Source organism: Megalobrama amblycephala, linkage group LG14 (genome assembly GCF_018812025.1).
Source record: "Megalobrama amblycephala isolate DHTTF-2021 linkage group LG14, ASM1881202v1, whole genome shotgun sequence".
In the NCBI taxonomy this organism is placed as follows: Eukaryota; Metazoa; Chordata; class Actinopteri; order Cypriniformes; family Xenocyprididae; genus Megalobrama; species Megalobrama amblycephala.
In genome coordinates, this window is record NC_063057.1 from 36,082,415 (window position 1) to 36,101,160 (window position 18,746).

The window sequence follows — 18,746 nt, forward strand, 5'->3', positions numbered from 1 at the left end:
TGGATAGAGGCTGTGGTGGTGGAGAGCATTTCCTATTGTTTTCTCTGGGACAACTGTACCTGCTGCCTCCAAGTCTTTCTGGACCTCTTTCCGAGTGGTCCTTGGTTCTTGGGCTACTTTTCAGACTAACCTTCTGACTCCCTGATCAGAAAACTTGCGAGGAGTTAATTTGCATGGCCAGTTGATGGTGGAATGATGTTCCTTTCAGTTGTGGAAAATGGCACCAATGGTGCACAGGAACATTTAGGAGTTTGAAAATCCTTTTGTAACCAGTACTGTATGGCAAAAATCTTGTTGTGAAATTCTTGGGAGAGCTCTACAATCATAAGATGTCTAATACTTGCATTCAGAGGTGGGTAAGCCTTGTTCTAACCTAATAACATGCACTAACCCAAATGTTTCTAATATGCACAGGTAGGAGGTAGAACTACTGAAATCTGTTGCTTTCTTGACTTGCCTTGCTTAGTGTACTGCTTTTTCTTAGGGAGTTCAAAATTTTATGTGAATTGCTTCAGAACTTGCATCGGAACTTTGTATAATAAAAAAAGTTAACATATTCAATACTTATTATATCTGCTGTGTGTGTGTGTGTGTGTGTGTGTGTGGTCATAGGCTAAAGTTACCTTGGTGGGCTTTTTGAGAAACAGTACCAATGGGTTAATGGAGTCATACCTTAAAAACCCAACTTGACAAAAGAGTTCTGTTTATGGATGTTAATTATGTGTAGAGATTGTTTTGTTGTTGTTGTTTTTTAGTTCAATATTCTTTTTTTTTTTTTTTTTTTAGGGTTATTATCAAAAGAAAATGTTTTTGTTTCAGTTGTTCAGTTGTACTGCATCTATCTGTCTGTCCTGCACTAGGTACAGAATACGGTTTTTAAATGTGAATAAAATCAATATTACCGATTCATCACCAGATACCATATAATAACTTTTAATTTAGCTTCGTGCGAGGAAAAAGGAGCCTTTTTTTGACATAAAACTTTTAAACTGAAAACACTCTTATTTTAGAAGGTGTTCTCCATGTCGAAGAGCTTCCGGTTGACATCAGAACAAAAAGCCTGTTGTGGCTGTTTTCATTTGTTGGAGATTATTGGCGTTACGGCTGTTGAGCACAAACGAAATCGACATGCCCCGGGTTTATATCGGCAGACTGAGTTATCATGTCCGCGAGAAAGATATTCCAGAGGTTTTTCAGTGGCTATGGAAAGCTGCTGGAGGTGGATCTGAAAAACGGGTGAGTTAATTCATCTGTACGCGACACGAGGAAGGTAGAATCAGCATGCAGTGATATTAAATAAATCCATAATGCCAAACGTCTGGTTAGTTTTCAGCTGCAACTATCAGTTTAGTATTAAGTTTAAGGTCTAAACGTCGAGTTGTTACATAGAGCAGGAGAGTTAAACTGAATGGCCACTTTATGAAACGAAAACGAGTTTATTTGCAGTCGTCGATTATGCGATAATATTGAACGATGTTTGGCGGGAAATGTTTTGTCCAGAGTTTAAGCAGGTCAATTGTTGCAGAAGTGTTCGGCTGATAGTCTCGCCACGTTTACACTGTGCAAGCGCCTCCATTTTCTCGGCCTAGAAATAGATGCAGTTGGTAGAACTGAAATGAGCGCGACACAATCATTGAAATAGGAGGAGCGCGACGGCCTGCAAGTACGACAAAGCAACATATGCGTTTTTAATTCACATTTCATTCACGTTTTTATTTTATTGCGTGTAAAATGCTCTCTCTTACTCACAGACACATACACGCTCTTTACAGCCAGATAAGCGCTATAAAATTGCGACTGATAATGGCTTTCTCAAGCCATGTTCTTTGACTTCTGAATCTTCTGGGTAAAATTTCCGAGTCTGTCAATCTTATAGCGCTTGTCTGGCTGCCCATCTTTTAGCAATGCCTACCAACTAGCTTTGGACATGCTAGCTAATTGATAACATCCTATTAACCACCCAGAAAGCCCTAGAAACTGCAAAGTCAGTCTGTCTGATAGACTGCATGGCCTTAACCTACCTAAACTTATAGCTTATAAAACTACTTTAAACTGGAAACCTTAATTTCAATGTTTTTAAATTACTTAAAACTTTCTAGCCAGGTTTTCTCAAGCCAACGCCAATCTTTCTTGACGAACCTTTTTAAGTAGTTAGCTTCAGAGCTGGTCTGGTTGTAATTATTGTCAAACACATTTGATTGGTAAGGTAGATTCAATAAGGTAGTTTCTTGCACTGAATTTGTATGTCAGTATTAATGTAGTGAGGTTGTTTGTAGTAGCTGTGATCAAGATGGTGATTATTTTCCATTGGGTTCAACAACATTCAGAAGGGCTTTTCACACTTGAAATGGTTAATCCTGAGTCATTCTAAACCCTGGATTACCTATCCTGGGTTATCTTGCTTCATATTTCACACTGCTCATTGGCGGAGAGTGAACCAACTCTAGGGTTTGGCTAGATGTGATTACTCCTTAAAACTTTTAAATAGAATGTCATTAAATAGTTGGGCGCGTTGCCTATCAATAACCTAAACATCCCAGCATAAGATTTCGTTCTTATTAAAGTAGCTATGTTGACAAACCACTATTTGAACAGGCAAGCGTATGGGTGATTTGGCATGCCAGCCAGTTTGAATAATAAATAGCCTAACAATTGCCTTGCCTATTGCAGTAAACACGTTTTCTTCAAATTCTGAATGGATTATCATCTGGAATAAAATGCATAAAAGCATTCTCATGTGTTTTTTCCTTTTTTTTTATATAATCACTAAGCTGTCACTCATCTTAATTCATCACAATCTCACAAAGTTATGCTAATCGATTAAGCTGACTGTACAATTAATATCTTATTTGACGTACATGCTGTCTACACTTTTTGTTACAAGTTAAATTATAACGAAAAGGATTTGAGTGTGCAGAGCTCAGTACTGGGCAAAAACTCAGACGTTTTGAGTTGTGAGGGGATTCTACATTAAACATGTCTGATTGGCCATTGTGTTCAAAAAAATCATCAGACATGTTTGTGATTGGCTACAGTGCTTAACGCTTCAAAAATACGTCGTAAATAGGAAAAACTATTTATATTAGTTTCGATGCTCTCAAGAGCAAAATTGGTGGACTGGTCCACGACAGACGCCTGCTTTGAAACGCTCCCATGTGTATCTATGCAAGCGATTGGTGAAGAGCTTCATTGATGATTATTTACAATGTTTTTACAGCGTTGATCATTGAAGCCAATCACAGTCATATCTAATGAGCCATGAACACAATGGCCAGTCAGAGGTGTTTACGAATCTGCTCAACAGCACTCAAAGCGTCACATTTTTAAAATTTCAGGACTGACTAGGTACTGAAGTCGGTACTTTTGACAACTCTAGTGTGCAATGCTGTAAAATGTGTAAAAAGTATGATGCAACATGAGCTTTACTAGATTTAGTTAAATGTGCAGGTGCATTTTTGGCCCAAGCCCCCATTAATCAAGTCATAGATTTAACCACTACCTCCATGAAAATCAGTCAAATCAAACTGTAGTCCATACATTGCTTTTAAACCCTGGGCCTAATCAGAGTTGTCTTCATAGGTATGGCTTTGTTGAGTTTGAAGACACCCGTGATGCAGATGATGCCGTCTATGAGCTGAACGGCAAAGAGCTGTGTGGAGAGCGGGTCATGGTGGAGCACGCCAGAGGTCCTCGCCGAGACCGCGACAGCTATGGAGGGGGTTATTATGGTGGTGGTGGCGGCGGCGGTGGTGGTGGTGGTGGAGGAGGAGGAGGAGGAGGAGGAGGAGGAGGAGGTGGAGGACGCAGTAAGTACTATAACATCACTTATGTAATTAAGTACTTGGGTTTTTAAATTTCTGGAAACCAGATGCTTCTAAGAGGATTATTAAGTGCAAGCGAGGACATTAAGTATAAGCAAGAATTTAACAGAAAACTTGCCACCTTTATGCTGCATGCAAGTTTTTGCTGTTGTTGTTGTTGTTTTTGCGGTTCTTGCGGTTAAATGAACAAGTAATTATTAATTTCTGTATTAGTATTTATATCAAACAACATGCTGTCAATATCAGTTTGTGCTTCTGAAAATGCGATTATTGAGTTAAGATGTTTTGTTTCCCCTCCTGTACATTTTTAGTAGGGCTGGGCGAGCAAATTTCATGTTAGGCGACTAAAAAATGTTCACATCTTGGTGGGTATCCTAGTGAGCGTAGTTGGTTATCTTAAATGAACATAAACAACAGTTAAAAAAGAAAATGCACGTGTATCAGTATCCGTGCATTGTCTTAAAGTTACAGCAGGCTAATATTCTCGCTGCTGTCTGTTAATCAAACAAAATGTTAATAAAAAAAAAAGTCATGCACTGCTCCTGACTGAACTTTTGTAACTTTAATAAGAATTACTTTATATCTAATTTATTCAGTCAAGACTATACATTATTTTATATTTGATTATTCAGTTTCTGTATCTTACATAATCTACCTAATATGTATCTAACTACTGTTAGATCTACCTGAAAAACCTGAAAAGCACAGTTTATTTAATTCATCTATTGTTTATTCTGTTGTTTTTTTGTGCCATTGTTTGTAGTTTTATTATTTGTTCTTATTTTATTACAGACTGTTACTTTAATAGTGTTAGAAAATTATATTTTAAATAGTCTGGCGAGTAAAATTAAAAATTTACTAGCCAATGGCAACTCGAGCTTCACTGTGTCCATAGTGTTGGAATGCAACCATCAAGGCCAGGGGTTTTCAACTAGGGGGGCCTCAGTGCAAGTATCTTCTGTCAGCACATCTGATGGGTCAAGTCGCATTAAACTATACATGTTAAATATATCTTACGAGTTATTTTGAAACCCTTTATATAAAGCATGTCTCATGTTTAGGACAAATTGGATTATGCAGTTTCCCTGCAGCAGCTCACTCTGTATCCTCCGCTACTTTTCAGATGTGCTCATAATTTCAAATTACTCTATATCGTTATAAACCGTTTTGCCGATATATAAAATATAACAATATATATTGTACAAGCTCGATATACCGCCCAGCCCTAATTTTTAGTAAAGCAGCCTGTGTGAACCAGCTTCACACAGCTTTCTGGATTTATTTGTTCTCATTATTATGTTGATGTAATGCTAATGAAATGTTATTTGTGAACATTAAGCCATTAGTCCTTTCACATTAGGGAAAGTCATTGCCATTCTTTCGCAAAGATTGTAATTTGATTTAATTATTTTGAGTTCAGATACTAGTTATATGAAACGTTGCTCTTTTCAAAACAGCTTTATATGTTTTACATGCAGTTCTTTTGAAAAGTTTTTCAAAAGTGTTTTATACTAGTGCTTCTTCAAACCTGTCTTGGGACCCCCCACCACTGCACATTTTTGCATGCCTCCCTCATCAGTCAAACCCAATTCAAGTCTTGCAGTCTCTACTAATGAGTTGTTGAGTGGAGTCAGGTGTGTTAGATGAGGGAGACGTCCAAAATGTGCAGTGGTGGGGGGTCCCAGGACAGGCTCAAGAAGCACCATTTTATACAATGGTGTTTTTTTTTTTTTTTTTTTTTTTTTTTCCCCATATACCATTTCTTTTATTCTTGCAATTAAGCTTGTATTCTAGCCCAGTGGAAAGTAACCATCAACGTCCATGTATAAGTTTAATTTTATTTCCAATTTGATTTTCACAATAACAAAGTCCTTGATGTTTCAATTTGAAAGAGTCCAGTGGGGGCTGAGGCTGAGTCCAAGTGTCGTTGTGGCTAAGATGACTACCTGACCGGTTTGGCCTTGGCCTCTTCACCTTACAATGTGTGTGTGACCTTTGCCCCTTGATGCTTTGGCTGACCTAACCGGAAGCCAAGATGACAGCAGCCTTTTGCCAATAGACCAGGGGTGATGGTGAGGAATGCCACTAGTTATTGCTATGTTGTCCATATGGAAGCCTCTAGCCAAAATGTAATTGAAATGGAGACATTGGGTTACACTAGCATTTCTGTACGGGCAAATCAAGATGTTCATGCGAGGATTAGTGAGCCTAAATATTAAACATAAATGTATCATACTGCCTAACAAAATATCACTTTTTGCCTTGAAAGACCCGGGAATGATTATCTTGTCAGCCTTATGTGTGTCTTTTCAGTTTCTCTTTTATCCAAATAGTAATGCCTTTTCTGGGAGGCAACAAACTGCTCTTGAGTCTGAACAGGTTGGCAATAAGCAACAGAGGGCAAATATGACTTGTATCCTCTCTTAGGTTCTAATGTTAATTCAGTGGCGTCCGTCTTTCCCTGATTTCTCTGTCATAAAAGGATCTCTTTATGTTCCCTTCCCTTTTCTTCTGAAGGTGGTTACAGCAGCAGAAGTCGTACCGGTAGGGACAAGTATGGTCCTCCTGTTCGCACTGAGTACCGGCTCATTGTGGAAAATCTGTCTAGTCGCTGCAGTTGGCAAGACCTCAAGGTAAATGTGGTAATATACTCACATTAACACAGACTGAATTCCAGTTTGAATGTTTTTGATTCTATACACATTAACGCTTAAATAATTTTCTCAGAATTCAAAAAACTTCCACACTGTTGAGCAAACTGGAGTGTGGGTAGTAGAACGTCTCGTCTGTCATATCTGACGACATGCTTTTACGAGACAGTAGCAGCTGTGCTCTGTCTGTGCTTTGACAGGTGGCAACCAGCGTTAAAGGGGTCATGAACTGCATTTTTTTTTTTTTTTTTTTTTATATATATATATATATATATATATATATATATATATATATATATATATATATATATATATATATATATATATATATATATATATATATATATATATATATATATATATGTTTCCTGGGGTGCACTTATGTTAGTGTGCTTTTTACTTCAAAAATGGTCATAATTTAGAAATAAAAGGCATTTTTCCTACCCTGATTTTAGCCCTCTTATTTGAATGCTCTGAATGTTTAAAGGGTGTGTCTGCTGTGCAACTTCAGTGTAAACACCCACTGCAGGGATTGGCTAACAACTTTGCATATGGAAATAGCTAAGTATTACACTCTCAAAAACTTTTTTTATTGTTATAGCTGTCAAGTTTATCTAATTGTGAAAAGTGTTGATTATAGCATTACACCTAAATCTATGGCAATATATTTAGATTGTGGCATGAAAGGTTGCAGTGATGAACATTGTAGAAAATCACAGACATGTTGTTGAGTGCATGAAAGCAGTGATCTTGTCATTGCAGCTTAATTTCTGCACACTGATTCATGACCCCTTTAATGTGCAATACCGCCACCTACTGTACGTTGGGATGTCAACCAGATACTGGCGTTGGATTATTTACGTCATTATCATATTTGTACTAATAATTTTAAATATTACGGTTATATTGCGATACCCCTAATTAACCCAATGAATCACTTTTTAAATATCATGATTATCGTCAATACCCAGTATATCGAGTCACCCCAGTTGACAATATAGATTACTTGATTTTCATTTTAAATGAATCTTCATTTTAATGAACCAATATAGATTCTTAAATCCCAAGATTGATCTTTTAGTCTGTGCTTGTTTTCTGGTGTCAACGAAACTTCACCAAATGTTACAGGGCTCCAGACTGTGCCTAAAACGTCACATTTGCGACTAAAAATATTAACTCCCTGAGGTCTGAAAACGCGCCGGTGCGTTTTGCAGGATTTTTTTCACATTGCAGCAAAACAGACTTAAAATACTCCGTCATTTCTTGTCATAGAGACATAAGTAATATATCAATTGAAACTATAGAATGTCTTCTTTTATTTGTGTACACTCAGAGTAAAAACACAATGTTGTGCTTTTTGTAAAATAAAGAAAACTAACATGATGCGTGATCTCTCCTCTCCCTCTGAACGAAGTCCAATCTGATAGTTCTCAGAAAATGAACTGTAACTTATGAATACTAATGACAAAAAAAATGACACTTACGTCTAAAGAAACGTTGAAATGTCAGGTTTTAAATCGTGCAAGTCAAATCGAAAACAAACATTCTGTGTTTATGTAATCTGTATGAAAAGAGAGCCATGTCAGAAGTCTGTGATTCAGCTCATTATCCGCTAATGCGGCCACGCCCACGGAGCCAGCGCTATTCAGACGCAAATTCAGAGGCAATACATGCATTCATCGTCTCAATCGTGTATTTATTGTCTTGAAAAGTGTTTATTTGGATGTTAAAGCAATGGTTAGCGATCTCTAGAAGACATGCAGTTAGTTCCTAGTTCCTTTTCTTCTTTATATGAATTTGTGGACTAAAGGTGTACAGAGAGCACCCTCCGGCTGCAAGTATGAATTAAAAACACCATTCCTGAAATGTCCTCTTCTTCTTTAGAATAATTTGTGGACTAAAGGTGTACAGAGAGCGCCCTCCGGCTGCAAGTATGAATTGAAAAAACAGTATCCAGCACTCATAGTGATGACAATAAATATTACTTCTCAGTATAGAAAATTGACATAAATATATAAGAATCCATCAATATTTCTCCAAATGTGCATGCTTTTAAGCTAAAAGCCTATATGAAATGCCATAGAGGTAACATAATTGTTCAGACACTTTGCATCACAGAAATGCATTATATTTTAAAGAATATAATAGAATACCATTATTTTAAATTGTAATAATATTTCACAGTATTGCTGTTTATGATGAGCTGAGACATTATTACAGAGGGTTTTTTTCACAGCCTACCTGACTGAAAGGCCTCATTAATATGCAAGTCATTTCAGGTCACTATTATGTGATTCTTTTGTCTTCTCAGGTGTAAATGGCCCATTATTCATGCAGATTCACGCCTCCACACATACTGTGTTTCTTGACAAGAAAAAGTGTCTTACAAAAACTAAATCAATATATTGTTTTATATGAAGGAGTAGGCAGCATAATTTTTACATAATTCTGAAGCAAAAACTCTAGTCTACAACCTCCAATACCCAAAAGTCTTGTGAACACAGATTTAATATACTTTTTTTGGCCTTATTTCAGTGACTTAAGTTTTTTTGTTTTTTCAATAACCACGTATAAACATTATTCCTTCAAAAATACAAACATGTACATACATGTTCCTCACATATTATTGTAGCCTAGTTTGTGCTGAATACAGTGTAATGACACTTTTGTCACTTCTGTGTTTATTAACAACTGAAAAAAGCACAAATGTCAGGGCATGTCAAAACTTCTCCAAGCCCCAAATCAGCCTCAGACTCCAGAGGGTTAATTTGCGAGTGATTTGTCGTCTGCGTTGGTGCAAAACAGCTGCATTTGAACACACCATTCTGCTCCATCATAAAGAAGACAACTGTATTTCTATTTCTTCATATAAATTCGTCTATATTCGTCATTCAAAAGGGGAAACCGGCTCTACAGACTGCAGATACACACACAATGCAGCGCGTGCTTACCGTTTGAATATCAATCATGCTAATCACTTTCATTATTCCACTCCGCTCATAAATTTAAGGTCATTAAAAGTCTTCAGTGCCTTAAATGGTATAACAAGAGTATAAATGATCATTTTAAGGCGTCTTTTATTTTGTGAATGCAAAAACAAATCGTGATACTCCCTAATGTGATTATTTCATTTTAAAAAAAAAACGTGAGTGCTGCATGTTTTAAAGTCAAAAGATGTCGCCGTTGCGCGTTCTTCAGGCTCTTGCAAAAGTGCTTCACAGCAGCTCACAATCAATGATTAGCGCACATTTGTCAGTCGATTGCTTACAAACTAATGCTGATCAATTATCACAAAGTTTACTTTATATTATTTATATTATGTGTTGTAAACGGTTGTAACAACGTTTTTCTGAACAAATCTGAACTTGAATGAGCAGCAAAAGTAAACCACATGCATTTCAAAATAAGAGTCCTGCTGTGTTTCGGCCTGTTCATTAATCAAAGTCGAGTAGAATGTATATCAATTTCCCCTGTTTGTTGTTTGGTTACACAAACCAAATTTGCTCTGAAAACGGCAATAAAAACAAACTGGTGCAGCCTGGACCACAAAACATAATAAACATGCTCCAGCCAATAACCGACAAGAATGATTTTAAATGCGCGTTCATGACTGTTTCAGGAAGGAGGAGGAGGGAGGGTCTAGCTAGCCTCTGTTTTGTTTGACAACACTTCTAACATCAACAGGAAGTTACATCCGCCCAGGATCACTTAGAGCACCTTTAAGTGAAAATAGTAACAATAATTTCCCAGAAAAGTCACAAGATGTAAATGCTGAAACTGTAAAGGGGGAGATATATAAACACAACACAATGACTCATTAAGTTCATTGTTGTGTGGCTCTTAAATTTATTTGGCGCCTGTTTTTTCCCGTACAGGAGCCAATGGCTCCTTGGTGAATTATTTTTTTTTTGTCTGGAACCCTGTGCAAGCCTACCACCCAATAATCACAATAAGCTTTGTGCTTTGTCTCAGCTTTCAAATTTTATCACAAAATTCAAACAATAAATTGACAGATCGTTGTAGCCATATCTACAGTGGTGATCAGAATTATTGGCACCCTTGGTAAATATGATCAAAGATGACTATAAAAATAAATCTGCATTGTTTATCCTTTTGATCTTTAATTCATAATATTAGCAAAAATCAAATCTTTCATTGAAGGAAAAGAATTGAAAGTGGGGGGGAAAATCACATTATGAAATAAATGTTTTTCTCCAATACATGTTGGCCACAATTATTGGCACCCCTAGAAATTCTTATTAGTAAAATATCTCTGAAGTATATTCCCATCCATATTTACTTTTTTTTTTTTTTTTTTTTTTTTTTTTAGCACACCAGGGTGATCATAAACATGAAATTGTCCAGCCATGACTTCCTGTTCCACAGGAGTATAAACATGAGGAAACACAAAGGCCAAATTCCCTTAATCATTCTTCACAATGGAAAAACCAAAGAATATAGTTCTGATGTGCAGCAAAAGATTGTTGAGCTTCACAAAATAGAAAGTAGCTGTAAGAAAATAGCTAAAGCATTGAAAATCCCCATTTCCACTATCAGGGCTATAATTAAGAAGTTCCAATCAACTAAAGATGTTACAAATCTGCCTGGAAGAGGACGTGTGTCTAAATCGTCCTGAGTGGTGAGGAGGAGAGTTTGAGTGGCCAAAGACTCTCCAAGGATCACAGTTGGAGAATTGCAGAGATTAGTTGAGCCTTGAGTCTCAGAAAGCATAAAAAAAAAATATCAAACAGCATCTACATCCCCACAAGTTGTTCGGGAGGTTTTCAAGAAAAATCCTCTGCTCTCATCCAGAAACAATCTCCAGTATATTCAGTTGTCAGACAAGACTCGAACTTCAAACGGGACCGGCTTCTATGGTCAGATGAAACTTAAAAAAGAGCTTTTTGGCAGCAAGCCCACCAGATGGGTTTGGTGCACACATGGATAAAAAGTACCCCATGCCCACGGTTAAATATACTGCTGGATCTTTAATGTTGTGGGCCTATTTTTCTGCTGGAAGTCCTGGACATCTTGTTCAAATATATGGTATCATGGATTCTACCAAATATCAACAGATAAAAAATCAAAACCTGACCGCTTCTGCTAGAAATCCTATAATGAGCCATGGTTGGATCTTCCATCAGGACAGTGATCCTAAACAAACATCAAAACCAACACAACAATGTGTCACTGAGCACAAAATGAAGCTTCTGCCGTGGTCTTCCCAGTTCCCTGACCTGAACCCTAAAGAAAATGAGTGGAGTGAACTGAAGAGAAGAAGCACCAACATGGAGCTGGGAATCTGAAGGTTCTGGGGCCTCATTTATAAAACTGTGCGTAGGATCCCTACTATTTTAGTGTACGTACGCGCAAAAGCTAGATTCTGCGTACGCACAAAAAAAATCAGATTTATAAAACCATGTGTACGCCAGAACCTGCGCACAAATCCCTTTATAAATCCCAGTCAGCGGAAGATTGTGCATACGTGCATCTCCACCCTGTCTCCTCCCCGAAATCACCATATATGGAGCTTACGACGCCTAGTTTTACTATGCATAATCTCATCTGCATATCATTTCCATACATGTTCCCATCCACGTGACATCCACGGTTAACACTGTTAAAGGTACAAGAAAATATTAGATATGGACTATAAATGCAATTTGTGCCACACATTATGTTGATAAAGATAATCTAATATCCTCTTTATGTTTTAGAATAAATATATCAAAATATCCATAAAAACAAAATTTGTATAAAATACTTCAGATAAAGGTTTTAGAATAGAGTTGATTCATTCATTTTCACTGGCCAGATAGTATTTGAATGGTTTTAAACAATTCAAATTAAATTTATGCAGTTTTGCTGATAAGGTGAACATATCTTTTAGGAAGTTTATAGGCTATTTTTAGTGGAAACGGATCGGCCTAATTTATTGCAGTGTAAATACAATTGTCCGAAACGGCGCGTCACTGACAAAGTATTTTAAAAAGAAAACATGCAAATCTTACCGTTTTCCTCAAATGATATCCTTCAAATGGTAATTGTTTGAAGATCCTTCACACGACATCAACACCTCCTGCAGATGTGGTTGTACAGATATTATTGGACCTATTCAAACTTGACAACGGACCGTTCGACCACCGAATCCAGCAGTGTCTTCCATAATATCGAAGTTAAGTGTGCATCACTGATCGTCATTCTCAAAAAAATATTTTGTCATAACATCTGCAGTTTAGTTTAAAGAGGAATTATTGTGCTTCCAGCGCTCCTCGCTGTCATTAAAACAGCGGGTCACTGGAAAAGTGATCGAAAGTAGCACATCTACTATCTCAATCACTTTTGTCTCCAGAATGTGCATACGCACAGCTCAAAGTTTGCTTAAAGATGCGCACATTCTCCCGTCAAGTTTGTTTTTATAGATCACAACCTTTGCGTGGGAACTGGCGTACGCACAAAACGGGGCTGGAAACGTGCGTACGCCAGTTCCCACGCAAAGGTTGTGATCTATAAAAACAAACTTGACGGGAGAATGTGCGCACCTTTAAGCAAACTTTGAGCTGTGCGTACGCACATTCTGGAGACAAAAGTGATTGATTGCACACTTTATAAATGAGACCCCTGGAGAGATTCTGCATGAAGTAATGGTCTCTGATCTCTTGTCAGGTGTTCTCCAAACTCATCAGGCATTATAGAAGACGACTCGGAACTGTTTTCTTGGCAAAAGGAGGTTGCAAAAACTATTGAATAAAAGGGTGCCAATAATTGTGGTCAACGTGTTTTGGATATAAACATTTATTTTATAATGTGACTTTCCCCCTACTTTCAATTCTTTTTCTTCAATGAAAGGTTAGATTTTTTGCTAAGTTTATGAATTAAAGATCAAAAGGATAAACAATGCAGATTTATTTTTACAGCCATCTTTGATCATATTTACCAAGGGTGCCAATAATTCTGATCACAACTGTATGATTGTAGCCACCTCAGTTCAAGTGGCAGCACAGAGCTCACATGAACCAGTCATCTCTTTCTCTACAACTTAATGAAACTTGTCATGTTTCATGTAATCGCTCAATCAGCATTTCAACAATGGAAGGATGTCAAAATATCTTGTGTAAAAATCTCACATATGGTTACATTTACCTCAGCAAAGCCATTCAGTGTCTCTAGATTATTAGTCAACAAGAAACCAATATTTCTAGGGAGGAGCTTTTTGCTAAATATATGCACTGTTACATTCATTTTTACTTAACCTGTTAGTGATGTCTTTATTATCATCTAATATCAATTATCAATTAATAAATTTCATTATTGCTTGAATAAATCTTTCATGGAAACTAGGGGTGTGCACAAATAGTTGAATATTCGAATATTCGACCTGTAATTAATATTCGAAAAATAAAAATACTGTTCAAATTTTACCATGTTGCTTTGCTGGCCATAAATGCAGTGAATCCATGATAAAATCCTAAGCACTAAAACTCACAGTTATAACTAAATGTACCGGGTGGCGCTGTGGAGCGTGTTTAACAAGTTTATTGAATTTGATTGTCACATAATGTTGTCGTCTGCCTTGCGAAGTTTGGAATTACTTGGATGAAAATGATCTGAAATGGAATTACTTTTGATCAAATTAATTAATGAAACAGAGTTATCATAATATCACCACCATAATGAGAAAGCACATGAAATGAGGAAACACAGCTGTCCATCACTGCATTCACGACAGGTAGGCTAAGCGCAGCTATACCCAAAGTGAGCTGAGAAGATAACTTATCTGATAGCAAAATGATTTTGAGACATATGCTTCCTTTTAAATTTCGTCGAGGGAGACATTTACGAACAGAAAACACACAGTGCTACTGTTAGAAACGTAGCGTAGCATACCGTAATGTATTATCATTATCTTGTTTCTGCAACGTCCGTCAGCGTGGCTTGTTTTCTTACCCGAGCATGTGGATAATATTATTGGTTTTCTCAACATGAACATGTGAAACGATATGAAAATGATAACCATATAGGCTACTGTCTCGAGTGTATTATGTACGTTTTGTATGATAACTGGCACTGTCTGCTTTATTAGCGTTTTTCTAGTTTGCGCTACTTGAGCTTAAAGGTGCTAAAGAGGATCTTTTCGTCGACTGAGAAACCAAAGACTGTTACTGAGTTTTTGAAATGAGCGCATGCGTAAGAATTTCGAGGGAACGCCTCCCAAAACTCGTGCAGGAGTATTGGAACACGAGTGTTTACCACCGGCATTCGCTGTGTCGTGTTAGTGGATTAACTCATGTAACTCATAATCTGCAGTTATTACTCCTGTCTCCTGACAAAAACATTGCATGCGGTGCCTGTGGAGTGTGGAAAGTTACTGGAGCGCGCAGCCGCGCTCGTCTCTCACAAGGAACGTCATGGCAGTGATTGACAAGCCAGAGGGCCAATCCGCGCATGTCTCTCACAAGGAACATCACGGCAGTGATTGACAAGCCAGAGGGCCAATCATTTACGCGATGATCGCGTAAACGATTGGCTGATGTTTTTAAGGCCCTACCTCGTGCACAGATGATGTATATTAATATTATTCCTTTCAGTGCACCTAATAAATAGTCTTTTATCAGTTAGTAAAGACAGTTTCAAGTAATATTGCAAAAATGTATAAAACAAAACATCCTCCTTAGCACCTTTTAAATGCTTTTGTAATTTACTTTTTTTTTTTTTTTTGCACAAATTGTTTAATGCTTTAAACTAAAAGAAAAAGCTTAAGATATAACGTAAGCTTGTGTATATTGCCTAATCGTAAGCTTGTTCAGAAATGGTTACAAACTCTTGATGAATTTAAAAAAAAAAAAAAGTCCTTCTTGTTTAAGGTAATTTAAATAAATATTCGAATATTCGTTTTTTTTATGAGCCCAAATATTCGAATACAATATTTTGGAAGAATGCCCATCCCTAATGGAAACAAGTTATTAAAGCCACCGTTTATTTATATTTCAACACAAAATTGGAGTTGATAATTTATCATTTTAAAAGTTAGTATAACTACTATACTATTTACTATCATGCTATTTAAATGCTTTTATACCATGGTCTGTCTGAATACTGGATTCTGATTGGCTGGAAGATGTGCATTAAACCATTTAATACAAAGGTAGTTCCAGTCAATTTAATCGCTGTTCTATAATAATGCGCTTCTCTAATTGAAACACACATACCACTCGTGCACACACAGATCGGAGACCACACTGTGCACACAGAAAAATTCAGGAGTACAGAAACTTAATGTTTTTATTAATAAAATGGCTGAATTCTTCTGAATTGCTACATTATATTCCTCAGCAATGAGTGGGTAACATTGCTGTTTTTGAAGTAATTAAACTCACAACTTCATTGTTAAGTAAAGAGAGACTGCACAGATGCAGGTAATGGACATGCATCTCTCTCTTTCTCTTGATAATTCTAATTCATTCATTCAAATAAATGTAATCATAGCACACCATCTGTCTTTCAAAGCGGGCAGAATGCTAGATCTAAAGAGCCGTAACTGGCGAAAATTAGTTTTTATCCTTTCAATCAAATATTGTGCTGCAAACATCAGTTGTCAATGCTGGTAAATGACCATGGTATAAGAAGGATAATCCATGGCTAACTGTGCATTAAACAACTTGAATCTACCTCTGCTTCTCGTCAGGTGGTCTCTACGACGTGCATTAAAATTGTTTAATGAACAGCTAGTCGTGGATTATCCCTTACAACAGAGATGGGCAACTTCAGTCCTGGTGGGCCACTGTCCTGCAGGGTTTAGCTCCAACCCTAATCAAACACACATGAACAAGCTTAATCAGTGTCTTTAGGATTATTAGAAAGCTACAGGCAGGTGAGTTTTCTTATCAGGGTTGGAGCTAAACTCTGCAGCACAGTGGCCCTCCAGGACCGAAGTTGCCTATCCCTGCCTTACATGTACAACTCGGTTCAAACTAATTTCGGTGCATCACTACTTTCTTTATACTCAACTATGTACTTTCCAATCACAAGCTATGTTGTGCAGAGAGGTAAAGGTTGGGTTTCCTTTGCAGGATTTCATGCGCCAGGCAGGTGAGGTAACCTATGCAGATGCCCATAAGGAGCGTGCCAACGAGGGAGTCATTGAGTTCCGTTCTTACTCTGATATGAGGAGAGCTCTGGAAAAACTGGATGGAACAGATATCAATGGCAGGAAGATTCGTCTGGTTGAAGACAAGCCGCGACGTCGTCGCTCCTACTCTGGGAGCCGCTCTCGGTGAGTGCTAACTTTATAAATTTAATCACCAATTGGCTTGTTTTGATTTTAATATTAAAGAAACTTTGTTAGGATTGGGACGTCATCTTGCTGGGCACTTTTCATCTCTGGTGTACCACAAGGTTCTAGCTTGGGCAATATTTTATTGCTGGTTATTCTTTTAAAGGGGACCTATTATGATAAATTAATTGTTTTTGAACTTAATTGTGTCCAGTGTGTACACAACCACCATATTATGGTAAAAATCCATCCACTTCATTTGTTACTTTCCTCAAACCAGGAAGTATCTCTTATTGAGCCATTCAGGAATGCATTCATTGTTATGTCACAGTAGAACAGGCCCTGCCCACAACTGGCAATGGAATCGGCCCTAGTAGCTTAGCTCCTCCCCTGAGTAAGCTGTACACAGTCTGACAGAGCATTTAACAGCAGCACAATTGATTCTTATTAAAGCTACTAAATGTATGGTCAAGTGCAGTGTGACTTTTTTTTTGTTGTTTGTTTTTATTTACATTCAGCTTAGACAGCAGCAGGTACTGTATATTATGCTGCTCTTACTTTAATACACAGATCTAATATATACACTTGACAGTATTCTTTTTTTTCAAACAGGTTTTCTCTCCCACCTTATATTCACTGGACAAACTGTTCGGTTTCGATAAAGAACCACAGTATTTACACTTGGTTATACTGCATATAATGCTGGGATAGGAGTAAGTACAGCATGTTAACACACAATTATACTTCTCTCCCCCGCAGGTCTCGTAGTCGGCGTCGTTCTCATAGTAGGAGTCGCCGTAGCAGTCATTCTAGGAGCAACACAAGATCTCGCTCAAGGTACAGAAAAATAATGACGATCGATTTGAATGTGAATACGGCTGTTTGTACCTTTTTTCTTTCAGCTTCCGATTGTCTTTTGTAGGTCTCGCTCTCGCCGACGCCGCTCCCGTTCCAGGTCAGGCCGCAGGTCTCGTTCCAAGTCAGGACACAAGTCTCGCTCCAAATCTCCATCGAGCAAGTCTCACTCGCACAACCGTAAATCTCATTCTCGGTCCCGTACACACAAATCTCGCAGTCGATCAACTAGTCGCAAATCTCGCTCCCGCTCAGACGAGCGCAAGTCCCGGTCTAAGAGCACTTCTAAAGTAAAGTCAGACCGTGGCCGCTCCAAGGAGAAGTCGGTCAGCAAGAAATCCAGAAGCAGATCTGCTTCGCCTATGGAGAATGGCGATGGGGGGCATGCCAAGTCTGCTTCTCGCTCTCCATCACCTCAGGCTGAAAAGTCCCCAGACAGGCATTCACGTTCTCGCTCAAAGTCTGGCTCACGCTCAAAATCCCGCTCCCGTTCCAGATCTAAGTCCCAAGACTAGTATTAAGTGCAATCTTTTTTTTCTTTACTTTTTTCCCCACCCCACCTCCTACCTCCTTAGGAGTCCAGTTGTCCAGACCAGGATAGTTTTCTAATGGTAATGATGGGATCCAATTCCAAGGCATTGCATTAGTTTTAATTTACCCATCTTCAATAGAGAGAATCATAGCTTCGATATTTTATATACATACCAATGACATTAAAAGAATTGATTTAATTTAGTGTGCTGCATGTCAATCTTTTTATAAACTATGATCCTCTGTGCTGTGTGGCTGGAAAAAGGCCTCTTGGCAGTGAAACGACTGGCCACTGCGTCTTGTGGCTTATAAAATGCTAACTATTATCTGAAAAATCAAGGCTTCTTTTTCTTCATGTAATAATTAGTTAATTGAAAACTGTCTGATTTTGTTTTATTAAAATTCACAATCTATTTCTCTGTTGTTTTTAATTCCTTTTTTGCCAAAACTGGCTATATTTTTTCATTGGCAGATAAAAGCAGCACTTAAGGCTCATTCATACCAAGGATAACATGATAATAAAGGTTAAATAATAGTTCTAATTCTGTGTGAAAATGGAAGTTCACAACTACAATAGACCCTTTTCACATGACGTCACACAGCTTCCGTTAGGAC

At 37.7% G+C, this 18,746-nt stretch overlaps 1 protein-coding gene across 1 annotated transcript; it reads left to right on the forward strand.

The window, feature by feature from the left end:
- The first annotated feature begins 1,059 nt into the window (after window positions 1-1,059).
- Window positions 1,060-18,544, forward strand: srsf6a (serine and arginine rich splicing factor 6a). Its single transcript, XM_048155421.1, is given in 7 exon segments — window positions 1,060-1,182; window positions 1,184-1,236; window positions 3,580-3,806; window positions 6,339-6,454; window positions 16,543-16,745; window positions 17,505-17,582; window positions 17,668-18,544. Coding segments are annotated over 7 exon segments (1,179 nt in total). The 5' UTR covers window positions 1,060-1,128; the 3' UTR covers window positions 18,116-18,544.
- The last annotated feature ends 202 nt before the right edge of the window (window positions 18,545-18,746 follow it).